The 19771-nt window shown below is 34.2% G+C and overlaps 1 protein-coding gene and 1 pseudogene across 1 annotated transcript; one reads left to right on the forward strand and one right to left on the reverse strand.

Moving 5' to 3' along the window:
- The first annotated feature begins 1467 nt into the window (after positions 1 to 1467).
- LOC136207394 (SEC1 family transport protein SLY1) lies at positions 1468 to 4116 on the forward strand. The gene is made up of 2 exons (XM_065998661.1): positions 1468 to 1610; positions 1853 to 4116. The coding sequence occupies exons 1-2, from the start codon at positions 1580 to 1582 to the stop codon at positions 3682 to 3684; spliced, it is 1863 nt and encodes a 620-aa protein (XP_065854733.1). The 5' UTR covers positions 1468 to 1579; the 3' UTR covers positions 3685 to 4116.
- An 8242-nt stretch (positions 4117 to 12358) lies between these two features.
- On the reverse strand, positions 12359 to 16468 carry LOC136218724 (uncharacterized protein At3g28850-like; annotated as a pseudogene).
- Positions 16469 to 19771: the final 3303 nt, after the last annotated feature.

Raw genomic sequence — 19771 nt, forward strand, 5'->3', positions numbered from 1 at the left:
GTCATCCTTGTTAGAGCTTCTATCAATAATTATTACCAATATGTAATTTGGAACAAGACCAAGTGCTTTGCCATTTGGGGATCTCTATTAAGAAGTCGACCAAAGCTTGAGCCTTGAAAGTTCTTCGCGGTACAAATTTTATGTCAAACTTTGTCGATTTTAGAGCAAACTCAATTATTCTTCCCAAAGTTTATGGCGTTTGCAGTATCTTTCGAAGTTGAGTATCTATTCTCACTACAATAAAGTGTTTTTGAAAATAGTGCTCAAGCTTTTGTGTCCTAATTACTACTTCAACATCTTGCAAGACCCTGCTTACATAATAAACTAAGCATTACTCGGTACCTTCTTCTCTAATCAAGACCATTATGAGGGACTTATGGCCACACTTATGTACATACATATATAATGTTTCTCTATGGACTGGTCCTCTTAGTAATGGTGAAGAAGCTAGAATTTCCTTGATCTTTTCAAAAGACGTTTGGCATTATATTGTCTAGTTAAAATCTTTGGCTCCTTTAAAGCTTTTGTAAAAAGACAAGCATGTTTTCGGCAAACAGGATATGAATCAACCATAAATATGCTTGAAGGTTTGAAGCATGCTCTTCCACAAATTTCCTTTTAATTATCATATCACCCACATATATTCATGCGGATGTTTGTTGATATCGTTGAAAATTTTGTTCATGAGTCTCTAGTACGTAGCCCCGATGCTTTTGAGGCCGAAGGCCATGACCTTGTAGAAATATGTTCCTTCGTGTGGTGAAACTAGTTTTTCCCATGTCCTTGGGATCCATCGAGATTTGATGATATCTTATAGCGGTATCAAGTAACGAATAGAATCAATTAGTATATGAATGCATAGGAGCGGATAAGACACCTTCGGACAAGCTGTTCAAATCTGTGAAGTCAATACATAACCTCCACTTTCTATTTGTCTTCTTCACCGTAACAACATTGGCCATCCACTTCGAGTAATAAAGCCCTTCAATGTGGCCGCAGTCTATCAACTTCTTTACTTCAGTCTTGATTAATTTTTTGTTGGGCTGCTCCATGATTTCTTTTCTTCTATTTTACTAGCGTGCTTTTAGATCTATATTTAATAAGTGCATCATGAGTTTGGGTGAGACTCTCACCACGTCTAATGGAGAATAAGAGAAATTACTTTGCAAATATTGTAGGATCATGGAGTAAGTTAATTTGAAAATTATTTCTAGTGAGATCTTTTTACTAACCATAAAAAGAAAAATAATGATTTATAATTATGTGATAGAAGTAAAATAAATTTATACGTGACAAATTACCAATATAAATATATTATGTGACAAGGTTATAATTCCATGTTGACAATATTTAAGAATTTGGTTAAAATTGGATCATTTCCTCATTTTGGGCTTTTTCAGACATTAAGCAGGCCCATGATCTGATTCCACGACGCCGTTTTACACCTCTCTCCAATCTATTCTCAGCAGCACCAAATTGAGCGACCTCTCGATTTGCAGCGACCCAGCTCTCTAATCAGACCTTAGATCGAGATTGAAACATCGGAGATCCTTTTCGGAGTATCAGAGATTTTACCAACATGGCTCTCAATCTCCGTCCGAAACAAACCGGTAAAGTTTCCTTTTTCTCTCTATCTCTTGTTCTGCTGAAATTTCATCTTCTGAGTATTGCTGTTTGTTCTCTTCATGTCTCATTCCATTTCTCTAATTGCATGAATATAGTTTAGGGCTTTCGATCCTTATACTTCAATTGGTGGAAGAAATCAAATAAAATTATGTAGGATAGAGATTGTAACCTTTTTTTATGCTGTTTTTCTATGTCTATTGAACTTGATCTATAATTTTGAATTCAGAATGTATAATCCGGATGCTAAACCTGAATCAACCTGTAAACGCTACTGGTACTGCTAATGAAGAGGTGTACAAGATCTTGATTTACGATAAGTTTTGCCAGAATATCTTATCTCCATTGATCCATGTCAAGGATCTTCGCAAGCATGGGGTTACCCTCTATTTCCTTATTGACAAAGATAGGAAACCTGTCCATGATGTTCCTGCTGTCTACTTTGTTCAACCTAGTCAACCCAATATTCAGCGAATTATTGCTGATGCCTCGCGTTCGTTGTATGATACTTTCCATCTTAACTTTTCATCCTCAATCCCTCGTCCACTTCTCGAAGATCTTGCATCTGGTACCTTGAATTCAGAATCAATTGAAAGGATATCTAAGGTGCATGATCAGTATTTGGAGTTTGTGACTTTGGAGGATAACTTGTTTTCATTGGCCCAGAAGTCGAACTACGTTCAATTGAATGATCCCTCTGCTGGGGATAGGGAAATTGAGGAAATTATTGAGAAGATTGTTAGTGGTTTGTTCTGTGTTCTGGCAACGCTGGCAGTTGTACCGGTTATTAGGTGCCCACGCGGAGGACCAGCAGAGATGGTGGCTTCGGCATTGGATCAGAGGCTGAGGGATCATTTATTATCGAAGAACAATTTGTTTTCAGAAGGTGGAGGTTTTATGACCTCATTTCAGAGGCCAATTCTGTGCATATTTGATAGGAATTTTGAATTGTCAGTAGGGATACAGCATGATTTCAGGTATCGCCCTCTTGTTCATGATGTGCTTGGCTTGAGGCTGAATAGGCTGAGTGTACAAGGTGAAAAGGGTGGGATGAAATCATTTGAGTTGGATAGTTCTGATCCATTTTGGGTTGCGAATGGATCTCTGGAATTTCCTGAAGTTGCTGTAGAAATTGAGACCCAATTGAATAAGTACAAGAGGGACGTTGATGAAGTGAACAGGAGGACTGGTGGAACAGATGGGGCAGAATTTGATGGCACAGACATGATTGGGAATACAAAACATTTGATGAATGCAGTGAATTCCCTGCCTGAGTTGACAGAGCGAAAGCAGGTGATTGATAAGCACACAAACATTGCGACTGTGTTATTGGGTGAGATCAAGGAGAGGTCCCTTGATTCCTATGCCAAAAAGGAAAGTGACATGATTATCAGAGGAGGAATTGATCGGAACGAACTTTTGGGAGTGCTTAAAGGGAAAGGATCCAAGATGGATAAGTTGAGATTTGCAATCATTTACCTTATATCTTGTGAGAGCCTTAACCAGTCAGAAGTTGAAGCAGTGGAAGCGGCTCTTAAGGAATCCGAAGTCGATACTTGTGCATTCCAGTATGTTAAGAAAATGAAGTCACTAAACGTTTCATTAGCATCAGCAAACTCTGCAAGCAGAAACAATATTGTTGATTGGGCTGGAAAGCTTTACGGGCTCGGTGCTGTCACAGCTGGTATGAAGAATTTACTATCTAGTGATAGTCAGTTAGCATTGACGAGGACTATCGAAGCGTTGATGGAGGGAAGACCTAATCCTGAAGTTGATTCATACATGGTGTTTGATCCCCGTGCTCCAAAATCAGGGGCAGGTAGCAGCCATCTCAAAGGTCCATTCAAAGAAGCAATTGCATTCATGATTGGTGGTGGCAATTATGTAGAGTATGGAAGCTTGCAAGAGCTTGCACAACGCCAGCAGCCGGTTAAGCACATAATATATGGAACGACAGAAATGCTCACCGGAGCAGAGTTTGTCGACCAGCTGACTCTGTTGGGGCAAAAGATGGGATTAGGTAGTAGTATTAGTGCTCCTGCTCTTGCTCCAACTCAGTAATGCAGATAATTTTGTACATGATCCTTAAACCAGCTTGTCTAATGGTTCACACATTGAAGAATAGGAGTCACACAATCTATTACAAGTTATGATACTCTTTGATTCGGATGGAGTCTATTCTCTTGCTGCAAGCTAAGGAGAATGATATGCAGGTTTTCAGACAAGAATTTCGCCGTCTTTAAACTAGTCGAGAGAGAGGGGTTCGTATATCATGTATCTTATTTTTCAAATTAAAAAGCTATTATGTTGATCTTTTCATTTTAGCTTAGTTGTCTGTGGTCTTTTACTAAAGTTTTTGATGCGAGTGGAGATTATCCGTATTTGAATCAACATATCAACATAAGGATTGCAAATTCTGATTCAATTTATTTGTGTGGTTGATTTTACACTGTATTTTAATGCAGGACTTTGCCTCTTTCCTTTTGCCTTGTATCAACTAATTCTTGATTTATATTGATTACTTAATTATGGGTAATGGTCAAATGCAGTCATGGTTACTAAAGTGTGAGGTATGCGTGTCCGTGGTCACTAAAGTCATTTTCGAGACGATAAATTCATTAAAGTTTTACTAAGGGTTGGTTAAGTTAGTGGTTGTTCGATATTAGTTCTTTGTTATTAGCTTGTCATTAGCTGATTAATTAGTAGTATTTAAAATAATTATGATGAATTGTTAGTTTATAAAATGTCTAATATGAGTATTATTTAAATTAATCAAAAAATAAATTATAAAATGAAAAATGTAATACGCAAATTAATAAAAATAATAATCTAAATGACTAAATAAAAATAAAAAAACAGTAATTTATTTAATGGAGCAAAGCTTTATTTGTTCGATGATAATATAATAAAGATATGAGTAATGTTAAAAAAGAAAAGTGTTTTATAAAAATAAAAAATATAATTTTACCAAAATTAATGAAATACAAATAACTTTTCATGTAAGACCCTAAAAGGGATTTTTTTTGCGAAAAGTTTAAGAACACTATTTCTTTCATTAAAAAAGTTTAAAATTGCGATTTAGTAAACCTAAACAAACATTGTTAAGTCATTATAGTTCGATACGAGAAATCCCACTTGAAAGTTGATGCATCGATCGAGCCAATAAAAATTCCTTGTAGACACGCGGCAAGACAAAAAAAAAAGTTTAAAAATTATTCTTGGTCAATCACACTAAATTTTAACTTTGAATTATAATTATAATCAAGAATATAAAAAAAAATTAAAAATTTATTCTTGGTTAATCACACTAAATTTTAACTTTGAATTATAATTATAATCAAGAATACAAAGTGTTAAACTTAAAAACTTATATGAAAAAATTAAAAATATATTTTTATTATTAATTCAAATTTAAAATTGAAAAACATTTAAATTTTGTATATTAGGTATTTACATTAATATTTTAAAAACTAAATATATAATAAATAATATAAACTTTTGACATTTCTAGAAATATTAAATAGCTTTATACAGGACAGAAAAGGAGCAGTTAAAGTCTACCAACGAAAGTTTACATATTGTTCAATGTAATCCCCAAGTCTTAGCTTTTTTTTCTGTTATGTTATTTACAAGTTTTTTTTTTTTTTTTATAAGAGGTAAATATACTTAGAGTAATAAGTAATTTTATTTCTAACGTTGGTTGACAGTCAATAGCAATTTTACTACTAATGTTGGTGGTAATGCCAATTCAAATATCATAATAAAACACATATATTTTATTCTTTATTATGCACCAATTACATATCAGTTGGTTTTAAAAAAAGATTTCATATTTTTTTTTGTGATTTATTAATAAAATTGGAGATTATTTTTTTCAAATCCAACGAAATATTTAATATTTTTTCTAACTCGTATAAAATACAGTATATTTTTCACTAACTAATAACAAATTAACGTATATGTGAAATGTAAATATCAAGATTCATAACCAAAAAGATGGTTTGATGAATTATTTCTTAAATTTAACCGAATTTCAACATTAAAGGTATTTACTATCAATCTTATGAGTAAAATTGCACCATTTTAAACGTTATGAGTAAAATCGCTCCTATGTAAGTACACATTATGGGCAATTTGCACTTTTTTTTTTCTCACTAATGCTGTATAAACACGTAATTTTCTCGCATTTTGGTAAGCATAAAAAACAATTAAGAGAAATGTCATATGCAGCTAGCCTCTTTACCATAGTTATATTAGAGTTGGGCTTTAGCAATGATAATGGGCCTTTAAATTTTTTCCCTTCTCAGCCTAATTTGAATAAGAAAGATTGCTCACATCAGTGGTGTTCACATAGCTTCAACAAAGTTTGGGAAATTTACATAGAAATTTATTTCTTTTTAATTATTTGCAACTATCTCAAATAATAATTTAAATTATTTTGATTTAATTTATTATTATTTTTAACTTAACGAAAGTTTATATAAATTATGAGTTTATGATATATTTTTTTTCAGGTTAAAGATTTATGAATTAAAGTCTAATTTTTTTAAATTACGATATAAAATATAGTGATATAGAATTATATTTGATAGTATAATCTACTTCTAATTTTATATTTAATTATTAATTTTGATATAAAAAGCTAAAAAGTTTCTAATTAAGACTATCAACATTATTTTTAAAAATGAAAAAAAAAATGTATGTTTATAAATTAATTTTCTCATATTATTATTAGGGAAAAGTATAAAAATAAATCTTGTGGTTACATCTATTTTCGATTGCAGCCTTGTGGTTTACAAATTTATAAAATGGTACCTTGAGGTTTATTCCGTTAGCAAACACATACCAAATTGACTAACGGTGTTAAAAGTCAAATGGAAAAGAGTTTATTTGGTCCTTATATTTATTTATTTTATAAATTAATACCCCTTATTATCTAATTATCATAAACAAACCCCAAAATTAAAAATAAAAATCAAATTCACCTTCTTCTCTCTATAATTTCTTATTTTTCTTATTCTTTCTCTCTTTAAAATTACAAAATCAAATAAAATCATATATTGTTGGGCTTGGCCCAATTATAATTTATGAAATAAGCTCACCCATGTGTCTTCATGTGTCTTTAAGTTTTTTCAAGTGAAAAAAACATCCCACATTGCTTTCAAAGCACTTGGTGGAGATGTTTATAAAGAAGGTCCTCACATGCTTGGGGTGTGCCCCAAGGGGTACCCACTTTTGTGAAAGGATGAGGACCTATCTCCTTGATTGACCACCACACACGCGCGCCGTCCGACCGAACCGGGTGTGGTGTGGTGTGGTGTGGTGTAAAATGTATATTTTTTTATTGAAAAAAATTAATAATATTTTTTTATTATTATTTTTATTAATTTCGGAAATCAATTTTTTATTTAATTATTTATACTCTGATTTAGTCTTTGTGAACGTTGTTCATAACGTCCAATTTTTCTGAACGTGTCTTCAGTCTCCTCCACCTTCCTGATTTTCCTCCTTCACCTTCTCCATGAAATCAGAGCTCAACAGCTCTTTTTTCCCTGTATAAATAGGTGATGTGAGACTGCCTTTCATAATACAATTACTTTGATTCATTCTGTATTTTTTCGAAACTGAGCAAATAGACAGAGAGTGTATACAAAACGATTTTCGTATGGTGCAATACAAAAATCGTATTTAAGAGTGCTGTTTTATCCTGGAGGCGACCGGAGTTCATACTGTTTGCTAATTTCCAGCAGTTCCGCGAACGTCTTAAAGAAAGCGACATTGTCCGCGACCTGCCCATTTAATTTTGTTCGGTCTATTCCTGTTTTTCTGAGTTCGAGTTACAACAATTTTAAGACGATTCAATTTCTGCTGATGGCTACCGAACAATCAAATGGCATCGTTTAAATCAACAAACCATTCCGGTTTGAAGGAGCCCACTTCCGAAGATGGAGACAGAAGATGATGTTCTATCTCACAACAAAGAAGGTAGCTTCTGTTCTGACTTCTGAAAAACCGACTGTTCCTGAAGATGGTGATGGTGATGAGGCAAATGTTCGTGCTGCTATTCGTGCTGCTGAAAGATGGACAGAAAATGATTTTCTGTGCAAAAATTATATACTCAATGGGTTGACAGACGATCTCTACGATTACTATACTGCTGAAGAAAAAACAACAAAAGAAATTTGGTCGGATCGAAAAAGTACGCTGTAAGCCGCTACCTCAAATTCCAGATGACTGATGACAAGTCCGTGGAAATTCAATCTCATGAATTACAGAAGATAGCACATGAAATTATTTCAGAAGGTATGCCTTTAAACGATCAATTTCAAGTTGTTGTCATTATTGACAAATTGCCTCCTTCGTGGAAAGATTTTAAAAATGTTTTGAGGCACAAAACAAAAGAATTTTCGATGGAAAGTCTGATTACACGCCTCCGAATTGAGGAGGAAGCTCGAAAACAAGATTTAAAAGAAGAAGTGCTTATTGTTTCTAATAACACTAAAAGGTCCACTGCGATTCTGAAACCCACTCAAAAGAATTTTAAGAATCAGAACCGCAAACCAATCCAAAATCGCAACACCCGAGTTAATTTGAATTGGAACCTTCAAAGGAACCAAAATAGGCCACAGCAACGACCGTCTAGAAATGATGTTGCTTTCCTATGCTTTAATTGTGGGAAACCAGGTCATATGGCACGTAAGTGCAGGAACAGGCTAAACACTACTCCTAGTGTTAACCTGACTGAAGAGCAACATAATTTTGTTGCTATGATTTCTGAGATCAACCTCATAGGTGGATGAGATTGGTGGTGGGTAGACACTGGTGCTTCTCGCCATGTTTGCTATGATAGAAGTATGTTCAAAACATACACTGCTGTGACCGAAGATAAGAAAGTGTTATTGGGTGATTCCCATACCACTATTGTTGCTGGAATTGGTAATGTGGAATTGAACTTCACATCTGGAAAAACCTTAACTTTGAAGGATGTGATGCATACTCCAGAAATGAGAAAAAATTTGGTTTCGGGCTATCTTCTCAACAAGGCTGGTTTTACTCAGACTATAGGAGCAGATTTATTTACTTTGACTAAGAACAATGTATTTGTAGGAAAATGTTATGCTACTGAAGGCATGTTTAAGTTGAATGTTGAGATTAATAAAGTGAATGCTTCTGTTTACTCTTTGTGTACTTTTAATGTTTGGCATGCTCGTTTTTGTCATGTTAATAAGCGTATCATTAAAAATATGAGTAACTTAGGATTAATTCCAAAATTGAATTTGAATGAGTTTCTTAAATGTGATTATTGTAGTCAGGCAAAAATCACAAAACACACCTCATAAATCTGTTGTTAGGGATTCCGAACCTCTAGATTTAATTCATTCTGATATATGTGAATTAGATGGAAAGTTGACTAGAAATAACAAACGATATTTTATAACCTGTATTGATGATTGTTCTGACTTTACTTTTGTTTATTTGATGAAAAATAAAAGTGAAGCGTTTGACATGTTTAAGTTGTTCATAGTTGAAATAGAAAATCAATACAATAGGAAAGTCAAGAGACTTCGTAGCGATAGAGGCACAGAATATGGTTCTAGACTGTTTATTGATTTCTATAAAACACATGGCATTATACATGAAACCACAGCACCTTATTCACCAGAAATGAACGGAAAGGCTGAAAGGAAAAATAGGACACTTACTGAATCTGTAGTAGTTATTATGCTTAGTTCAGGTGCCGCCTCACATTGGTGGGGAGAAATCATTTTGACTGTTTGCTATGTGCTAAATAGGGTCCCTAAATCAAGAAGCAAAATCTCTCCTTATGAGATCTTGAAAAATAAAACACCTAGCCTGTCATATTTTAGAACTTGGGGTTGTTTGGCTTATGTTAGGATTCCTGACCCAAAGAGAGTCAAACTTGCCAGTAGGACTTATGAATGTGTGTTTATTGGATATGCTGTGAATAGCAAAGCATATAGGTTCTATGATTTGAATGCAAAAGTCATCTTGGAGTCAAATGATGCTGACTTTTATGAAGATAGATTTCCCTTTAAATTGAGAAATAGTGGGGGTGCATCATCTAGTAGCATACCCGCTATTAGACCTATAGTGCAAAAAGAGATTGAGGAATCTGAACCTAGGAGAAGTAAGAGACCTAGAGTATCTAAAGACTTTGGTTCTGACTTTTATGCTTTCACAGTAGAAGAGGATCCACTTATTATACAAGAAGCCTTAACCTCATTAGATGCTGATTTATGGCAAGAAGCCATTAATGATGAAATGGACTCACTTGAGTCAAACCAAACTTGGCACTTAGTAGACTTGCCACCAGGTTGTAAACCAATAGGTTGTAAATGGATCCTTAAGAAGAAACTGAAACCTGATGGTTCAGTAGATAAGTTTAAGGCTCGCCTTGTAGCTAAAGGCTTTAGACAAAGAGAAAATGTTGATTTCTTTGATACTTATTCACCTGTCACTAGGATTACGTCTATACGTGTTTTGATGGCTATTGCTTCTGTCCACAATCTTGTGGTGCACCAAATGGATGTTAAAACTGCATTTCTGAATGGTGAACTAGAAGAAGAGGTTTATATGGATCAACCTGAGGGCTTTGTAGTCTTTAATCAAGCCCATAAGGTATGTAAGTTAGATAAGTCTTTATATGGGCTAAAACAAGCACCTAAGCAATGGCATGCGAAATTTGATAACTTGATTATTTCAAATGGCTTTAAGGTGAATGAAAGTGATAAGTGTTGAAACACCTTTCCAGGGACCAACAATAAGTGTATCTACTACAAATATGAAAATGGTCTCTGCACCCTTATTTGCCTATATGTTGATGACTTGCTTATTGTTGGATCTAATATTCATGTTGTGAATGCTGTTAAGTCTATGCTATGTGAACACTTTGATATGAAAGATCTAGGAGAAGCGAACGTCATTCTTGGCATAAAGATAACTAGGTCTGAAACTGGAATTTCTTTAGATCAATCTCACTACGTTGAGAAGATTCTAAAGAAATATAACTACTTTGATTGTAAACCTGCATGTACACCTTACGACCCGAGTATAAAACTTTTTAAGAACACTGGAGACAGTGTAACACAATCAGAGTATACTAGCATAATTGGCAGTCTTCGGTATGGCACTGATTGTACTAGACCCGACATCGCGTATGTCGTAGGATCGCTATGCAGATTTATTAGTAGACCTAGTGTGGAGCATGGAATGCTATAGAAAGGGTCATGAGATACCTTAAAAGAACCATGAATCTTGGATTACATTATCAAAGGTTTCCAGCAGTCCTTGAAGGATATAGTGATGCTGACTGGAATACCTTATCAGATGATTCCAAGGCTACCAGTGGCTATATTTTCAATATAGCTGGTGGTGCTGTTTCATGGAAGTCTAAGAAACAGACTATTCTAGCTCAATCAACCATGGAATCAGAACTGATTGCACTAGCTGTGGCTAGTGAAGAAGCAGGTTGGTTGAGAAGTCTGTTAGCTGAGATTCCCCTATGGGAAAAACCGATTCCAGCTGTATTGATCCACTGCGATAGTACCGCGGCTATTGCTAAAATTCAGAATCGTTATTACAACGATAAGAAACGACAGATACGTCGTAAGCACAGCACTGTGAGAGAGCTACTCACTAAAGGAGCTGTTAGAGTGGATCACATACGCTCAGAAGAGAATTTAGCCGATCCTTTGACGAAAGGATTAGCTAGAGAGAAAGTCCATAATACGGCAAAGAGTATGGGACTTATGCCCCTACAGTGATGAGTTACACACAATGGTATCCCAACCTATAGACTGGAGATCCCAAGAAATAGGTTCAAAGGGTAATAACAAGTTGTGTTGTAATATGAGTCAGATCATGCAATTTGAAGCATGAATATCCTGAAGCGATTTGAGGTTGAGATAATAGAAACTTTTAATGAAGTCTATACTCCATTTGGAGTGAAGTACATAGCTACAGGAGTACTTTTGATAGACTCACCTATATGAATGTGGAAGTGAGACCGCTTCCTATGAGTTTAGGGCAAAACTCTAGAGCATTCATTAAACCGGGATAGACGTGCATGGCCATAAACGCACGAGCTACTAGAACTACACTCTGAAAAGGTTATGGCGTGATATAAATCAGAGATAGAGTTCAAGACTACGAGTCACTCTAGTAAAATCTGAACTATACTCACTACGCAAAGGTTCAAATCGAAAGATACCTCTGTTTATGTCTGACCTTATGTAACTGCTCAGTAAAACGATTTCAAAAATTCTAGTGGGGGATTGTTGGGCTTGGCCCAATTATAATTTATGAAATAAGACCACCCATGTGTCTTCATGTGTCTTTAAGTTTTTTCAAGTGAAAAAAACATCCTACATTGCTTTCAAAGCACTTGGTGGAGATGTTTATAAAAAAGGTCCTCACATGCTTGGGGTGTGCCCCAAGGGGTACCCACTTTTGTGAAAGGGTGAGGACCTATCTCCTTGATTGACCACCACACATGCGCGCGTGCGCCGTCCGTCCGACCGAACCGGGCCGGGCCGGGTTGGGTTAGGTTGGGGTTGTGTGGTGTAAAATGTATATTTTTTTATTAAAAAAATTAATAATATTTTTTATTATTATTTTTATTAATTTCGGAAATCAATTTTTTATTTAATTATTTATACTCTGATTTAGTCTTTGTGAACGTTGTTCATAACGTCCATTTTTTCTGAACGTGTCTTCAGTCTCCTCCACCTTCCTGATTTTCCTCCTTCACCTTCTCCATGAAATCAGAGCTCAACAGCTCTTTTTTCCCTGTATAAATAGGTGATGTGAGACTACCTTTCATAATACAATTACTTTGATTCATTTTGTATTTTTTCGAAACTGAGCAAATAAACAGAGAGTGTATACAGAACGATTTTCGTACGGTGCAATACAAAAATCGTATTTAAGAGGGCTATTTTATCCTGGAGGCGAACGGAGTTCATACTGTTTGCTAATTTCCGGCAGTTCCGCGAACGTCTTAAAGAAAGCGACATTGTCCGCGACTCTGCCCATTTAATTTTGTTCGGTCTGTTCCTGTTTTTCTGAGTTCGAGTTACAACATATATTAGAAGACAAACAAAAACATTGCATTAAGATTAAACCATATCCCTCAGCCATTTCACAGCCATGGAAAACCATATCTAATTTTCCTTCTTCATGCATTCCTTTGATCTCATCCGCGTCACCAATGTATTTTGTTCCGATAAAAACTCTCGAAAGTCCCAATCCTCCTCTGTCCAAACCTTCTGCTAATAGTTTTTTAAGCTCCTCCTTAAACCATGAATGCATCGATACATCTCTTTCGTCAACTCTAAGGCCTAATCCTTTTAGAATTACTCTCACATGACAGCAATCCTCATAAGTTTTTCGAACTCCTCGCAGAGTATATGATTGCCTTCTCTTTGCTCCCCTTTGAACTATCCGGTTTGTCGTCTTCGTCGGAGGATGATGGCTTGACGTAAAATGGGTGATCTGAGGAGAGTTGATTTAGTGATTATCTAAATGTGACGGATCGAATTTCTGAACTAATTGAATTAGGATTTTCTTCTTCTTCCTCAGCCAATTAAAGCCAAATTGGCTTCACATGATTCAGTAGTTTCGGACTATCGGCAATTCGATTTCGATCATTGGTGATATCGAAAGAGAAGCTGCGAAATCTATGGGGAGGAAAATTTAAAGAATCGTCATCTGCTTCAAGCCCTTCCATTTGATTCCCAAGTGTTAATCGTTTCAGGCTCACCTGGCGGCGTTCTGATCGGAGTTCTGGAGATTATTTTGGGGATTTTCTCTTGGATCATATTAGATCAGGATTTGGCTTCAATTAGTCCGACTGAAAATTCTCCGGTCTTCAATTCTTTGTGGATACAATGTTTCTGTTTGTCTTCTAATATATGATTGTATTTGATTTTGTAATTTTAAAGAGAGAAACTAACAAAAAAAATGGAGAAAATGTGTATTTGATTTTTATTTTTATTTTTGGGGTTTCTTTGTGATAATTAGATAATGAGGAGTGTTAATTTATAAAATAAATAAATATAAGGACCAAATGAACTCTTTTACATTTGACTTTTAACACCGTTAGTCAATTTGGTATGTGTTTGCTAACGGAATAAAACTCAAGGTACCATTTTGTAAATTTTTAAACCACAAGGCTGTAATCGAAAATAGGTGTAACCACAAGGTTATTTTTGTACTTTTCCCTTATTATTATTATTATTGAAAAAATTTACAGTAACACGTTCAACCAACAATAATACATATTGAGATTCAACATTAAAATTTTGATAAAATTAATTAAAATGGATTTATTAGCGAATAATATAAAATTATTATTAGCGAATAATGCCTTTAAGATACATATCTATATCTATACTATATTGAATAGCGAAAGCAGAGAGAATTTACAAAAAGTGTTTTAGAGCCTTTTTGGCTTAGTTGGCATCGTAGGAACAAAAAGAATAAATGAGTTTTTTTTAGAAAAATAAATAAATGAATTAATAAGCTTTTATTATCTCTTTACCATCAGTACTATATTAATACATTATTTATTGTCAATTATTAGCCCATTAATTAAAGTAATAAAAGAAAACATGAGTTACAAGAATATGAAAAAGCACTAAAAGGAAATCCAAAAGTCAGAAATAAACTTATATATAAAGCATGATATATGATATTCTATCATTATATTCTTCGGCCACCGAAAATCAAAGACATCCTTTAATTTTTGATTATGTATTAGTTTTGCTCTTATCTTATAATTTTATTCTTAATTCAAATAATATAGTCTTATAATTTTGTTCTTACTTCATTAAGAGATTCAGATTTATTTAAGAGTTGTTTCCATTGATAAACTATATTAATAGCATTTTTTCCATGAATTGGAAAAATTTAGATTTTGATACCTCCAATTGAAGAAATCGGATGGAAATAAAAGATGCATAGACAACTGAAATATGTTTCCGAAGGTAATTATTCAATTTTTTTCATGCGCAGTGGTATTTTGTTCTCAATTGTTGTTCCACACCTCTCGCTTATAGTCTTATAATTTTGTTCTTACTTCATTAAAAGATTCAGATTTATTTAAGAGCGAAATTGATAAACTGTATTAATAGCATTTTTTCCAAGAATTGAAAAAATTTGGATTTTGATACCTCGAATTGAAGAAATCAGATGGAAATAGAAGAGACATAGACAACTAAAATCGGGAAAAGCAAATGTGTCAGAAATTACAGGAAATCGTTATGTTTCTGAAGGTAATTATTCGATTTTTTTCATGCGCAGTAGTTATTTTGTTCTCAATTGTGTTGTTTCACACCTCTCGTTGCCTTATCTATGTTTTCTTTTTTATTTGTCTTTTCAATTTTTTCAAAATGACTAAACAAAGGTTTGTATATTTTCATTTTTTTAGTATAAGTTGCTAGGTGTAATAGTAACCCTTGTAAACATGGCCAAAAGATTATGACTTCAATAACTTTCAAAACCTATTATCATGCAATTATAAAGATATGTATGTTAATTTATTTACAATTTGTAAATTTGTATTATTTTAAAACAAAATATTAATATCACTACATGTAAATGATATAAAATTAAAAAAAATATTAAAATATTATACAAAAAAATTATCCACCCGCGCAATGCGGGGGCACGGTACTAGTTGGAAATAAATATATAAATGAAACTCATTTTCAACTTCAAATTAGGCATAGGTGTAATAGTAACCCTTGTAAACATGGCCAATAGATTATGACTTCAACAACTTCCAAAACCTATTATCATGCAATTATAAAGATATGTATGTTAATTTATTTACAATTTGTAAATTTGTATTATTTTAAAACAAAATATTAATATCACTACATGTAAATGATATAAAATTAAAAAAAAATCTTAAAATATTATACAAAAAATTATCCACCCGCGCAATGCGCGGGCACAGTACTAGTTGGAAATAAATATATAAATGAAACTCATTTTCAACTTCAAATTAGGGATCTCTCCTGAATATATGAACTTTTTTTTTTTTTTTTTTTTTGAATCAGAATATATGAACTTTCTTCTTTACCTTATCATTATTCTTCTCTATTTTAGGAATTACCTCTTCATGCACTTGTTATTTTTTTAGGCTAGTATTTTCGGTCGAGACATTATGCTTCTACCCACTATTCAAAAAACAAAAAAAAGCATCTGGGTTCGGTTTATACGTTCGAAATTAAAAATCTGTTTTATTTTCTTCGATCAGTCTCTTTGAGTATTTTTTTTTCTTCTATGTGATTTTAGCTGTCTGGATGCCGCCTAGACCATAAGCGGCGCCTAACCGACGATGAAAATAAGCTTTTTATTATTAATTTTTTTCTCTTTATAATAATTGATGTTTGAACATTGTCGCATGTTTATTTGTGAATTATGTTTATTATTTTCATAATATGGTTTAAGACTTTAAGGACATTGTTTCATAGCGTTTGATGGGTAAATTACATACGTGGTGTACAACCTTTATCCGTAATCACACTTTGGTGTACAACCAAAATTTTGTCACACTAAACTGTATAACCTTTTAGTGACCTCCCACTAAAGTGTACAGCAGGTAAAAATGACCGGTCAATGCTCAGTCAACGCGCCACCTCAGTTTTGACCAGTCAAAAAGTCAAAAAAAATACAACCACTTAATATAAAATTACTTCTATACCCCTATCTCTCCATATCTTCATCTTCTTCCCTCTATTTCCTTCTCTCTCTTCAAATTTCTTTCTCTCTCTAACCTCTCTCTTTGAATTTCTTTCTCTCTCTAACCTATCTCCATAAAATCAATATCATAAAAAAAAAATTATACAAATAACATAATTTACACGTAACATACATCTCAACTTGAATTTATTGGTATTTAAAATAAAAGTTATACAAATAACACTAAAATGGATTAGTAACTTGTATAATAGAATTTGAGTTCAAATATGTGAGAAGACTTGCATGAATTCATGATCAGATTCAAGAGCAGTCATTAAATCAAGAGGAAGACAAATCTCCAACTCCATACTTCCTCCACCTTCTCTTCCAGGATACGGCGTCACTTTACCACTAAACTTAAGAGCAGTCATTAAATCAGGAGGAAGATCAATCACCGCCTCATGTACCTTCCACGTCGCCCATCCCAGATTCTGCTTCAGCAATTCTCCGGCTGTCGTGAATGCTCTAAGCGGATGAATACAGTTCCCGAAATAGTTCTGCGATAACGGCGGATTCAATCTCGATCTGTCGTTGCAAGCAACTCTGCAACTCGTTACTTGATTCTCCGGTAGACGGCGGATTCGGGTTATGCACCGCCAGAGAAACGCTGATAAGGCTTGCAGAGATGAGATCTTGAGAGTGTTGAGTTCTGAATTATCTTTTTGTTTGAGTGTGGCTATGGCGTCTGAGGAGAAAAGGAACATTCTCTCTTTCAACAATGGCGATTCGAATGGAGATAAGAACTGGTCGAGATCTGTGAACGGGAGATTGACGATTTTATCATAACCTTCAGGAATCCACCGATTGAGGATCGGCGGACGCGAGATTTGAAAATCGGTATGATTCTCTTCTTCTCTCTGTTGTGATTGGAAAATCTCAGAAAATGTGTTGAAGAAATGCCAGAAAGAGTTACGGTCGCCAATCGCGTGATTCATGGAACAACCGATGAAGATTCCGTCAATTAGTTCCGTAACTTGAATTGTCAATAGAGATTTGACATGGCCGTCGTGATTCAGAGCTCGGTCGTGGTCAAAAAAAGATTGAACAATTAAAGGAACATAAGTCGGAGACAAAACATCAGAAATCGATAAATCTGAAGCGATAGCGTGAATGAATCTTATCAGAACTGTCAGTTGTTATGTTTTATGACCCTGAAAACAAAATAGATCTAATTTGAAGTTTTCTACAGAGATTTATGATATTGATTTTATGGAGAGAGGTTAGAGAGAGAGAAAGAAAGAAATTCAAAGAGAGAGGTTAGAGAGAGAAAGAAATTTGAAGAGAGAGAAAGAAATAGAAAGAAGAAGATGAAGATATTGAGAGATAAGGGTATAGAAGTAACTTTATATTAAGTGGTTGTATTTTTTTGACTTTTTGACCGGTCAAAGCTAAGGTGGTGCGTTGACTGAGCATTGACCGGTCATTTTTACCTGTGGTACACTTTAATAGGAGGTCACTAAAAGATTGTACAGTTTAGTGTGACAAAATTTTGGCTGTACACCAAAATGTGATTACGGGTAAAGGTTGTACACCACGTATGTAATTTACCCAACGTTTGATAGTACTCGTGAACATTATATTTTTTATTTATTTGAATTGTTTCAATGATATTTTTGTTGAAATATTGATATTTACACATTTTTAAAGATATATGTTAGAAATGACATAGCAATTGTCGTGTTCGTGTCGTGTCATTTCGGATTCGTGTTAAAAAGAGTAAACTCAAACCCAACTCAAAAAATTATGTGTCTTGTGTAAGGCGTGTGCAGCATGACTCATAGGGGTATACAATTAAACCTCCATAAATGAATGTTCGATAAAATAATAACCTCGTTTATATAATAAATTCTTTCGGTCCCGACTTGGGCCAATGGACTAAAGTAATAACCTCGCTAAATGCATTAAGTAATAAAAATATTTAAATCCTCAAAAGCCCAATGAAAATATAAATTAATAATTATTGAATTATATATATATATATTGTTGGGGTTTATGTCCTATAGACAATTGTTTTAGGATATAAATATTAATGAATAAATTGTTTATTTAATCATTTGTTTAATCAGATATATAGCATTAAACTGTAACTATATATAAAGGCACAAATCTTTCATAAAGAAAGTAACCCTAAGTTTATTTAAGTAGTTATAAAGTGTTCATACAAGCATGAAGTGAGACTGTACTTTATAATAGACCAATAGACTTAAAGTAAACCCAAGTCAAGTAATATGTTATAGGGGTTGACATATTACTGTTGAGACTTGCATGTAACAATGTTTTCTGTCAAGCCAAAAAGTTGATCTCACAAGCTTTAGATATTCAGATATCTAGACAGTTACATGGATCCGGTGAAAGAGTTCATTAGGATTGGGACCCGACTTGAGATAACATAATGGATTGATTTATCTAATGTGTCAAATGTTCATCTCATTGGTATTAGTAGGTATAACTAATCCTCAGACTCAAACATTCGTTAATTAGTGATTCTGGATTATGGAGTCTGATACTTTGATTCTGTGCGAGCACGATCCAACAGGTGAGAGCCTGGGGTGTGTGAGAGCAGTGTTGGGTATCACACAAAGTAATTGCAGAATAGTTTGTTGGTCCCTTATAACGTTACAAGTATAGTTCCAAGGGGGGTTAGGAACTATTTAAACTTTTTCTTAATTTAGGGCAGACTTCTTTTCTTAGGAGAAAAGGTTTTAAACAGCGGCGCTGAGTAAATAGCAAGATACTGGCTTAGTCAACTGGTGACTAGGTCAGTTTCTTAATTTGAGTCAGGATATAGCACTTAGAGTCTATTCCTGAGCTCAAATGTTCGATGCGCACAACTCAGCTTGACCTCTTTACTTGGTCAGTTTTTGGTTATTTAAGCAAGCAATATATATAAGGAGTTTAAGGTAAGAAATACGTTACTCAGCAGATTTATCCAGGTTCGGCTTCTAAGCCTACGTCCTGTCCCCGGAACACGTTCCGAGCTTTCGAATCCTCTACTGAGCTCTTTAAAGGTAGAGCCTCAAACCTTTTACAATCTTAGCAACTGAGTATAACAAGAGTACCTTCCTCTATACCTCTACTCAATCCTAATCTCTCGCTGAGTACTATAACCGAGTACTCAGCCTCTCCTTTCTAATCTCTAGAAATGATAAGTGTTTGTCCTAAACAATGATTGCTAAGACACCTTAGATGATTGAATAATCACTCTAGACTTTTACACAAAAGATATGAAATTTAGTGTAAGATTGCTTTGCTTTTTTTGCTTGCAGAACTTGCGTAGAAATTTGGTCAGCGTAATGGCTTGATCAAGTTCTGTGTTGAATGAAGCTTCTGATGGCACTATTTATAGAGACGTCTTGAGGCATCGGTCATTTCGAATTTC

The sequence above is a fragment of the Euphorbia lathyris genome, chromosome 1 (assembly GCF_963576675.1).
Source record: "Euphorbia lathyris chromosome 1, ddEupLath1.1, whole genome shotgun sequence".
NCBI lineage: Eukaryota > Viridiplantae > Streptophyta > Magnoliopsida > Malpighiales > Euphorbiaceae > Euphorbia > Euphorbia lathyris.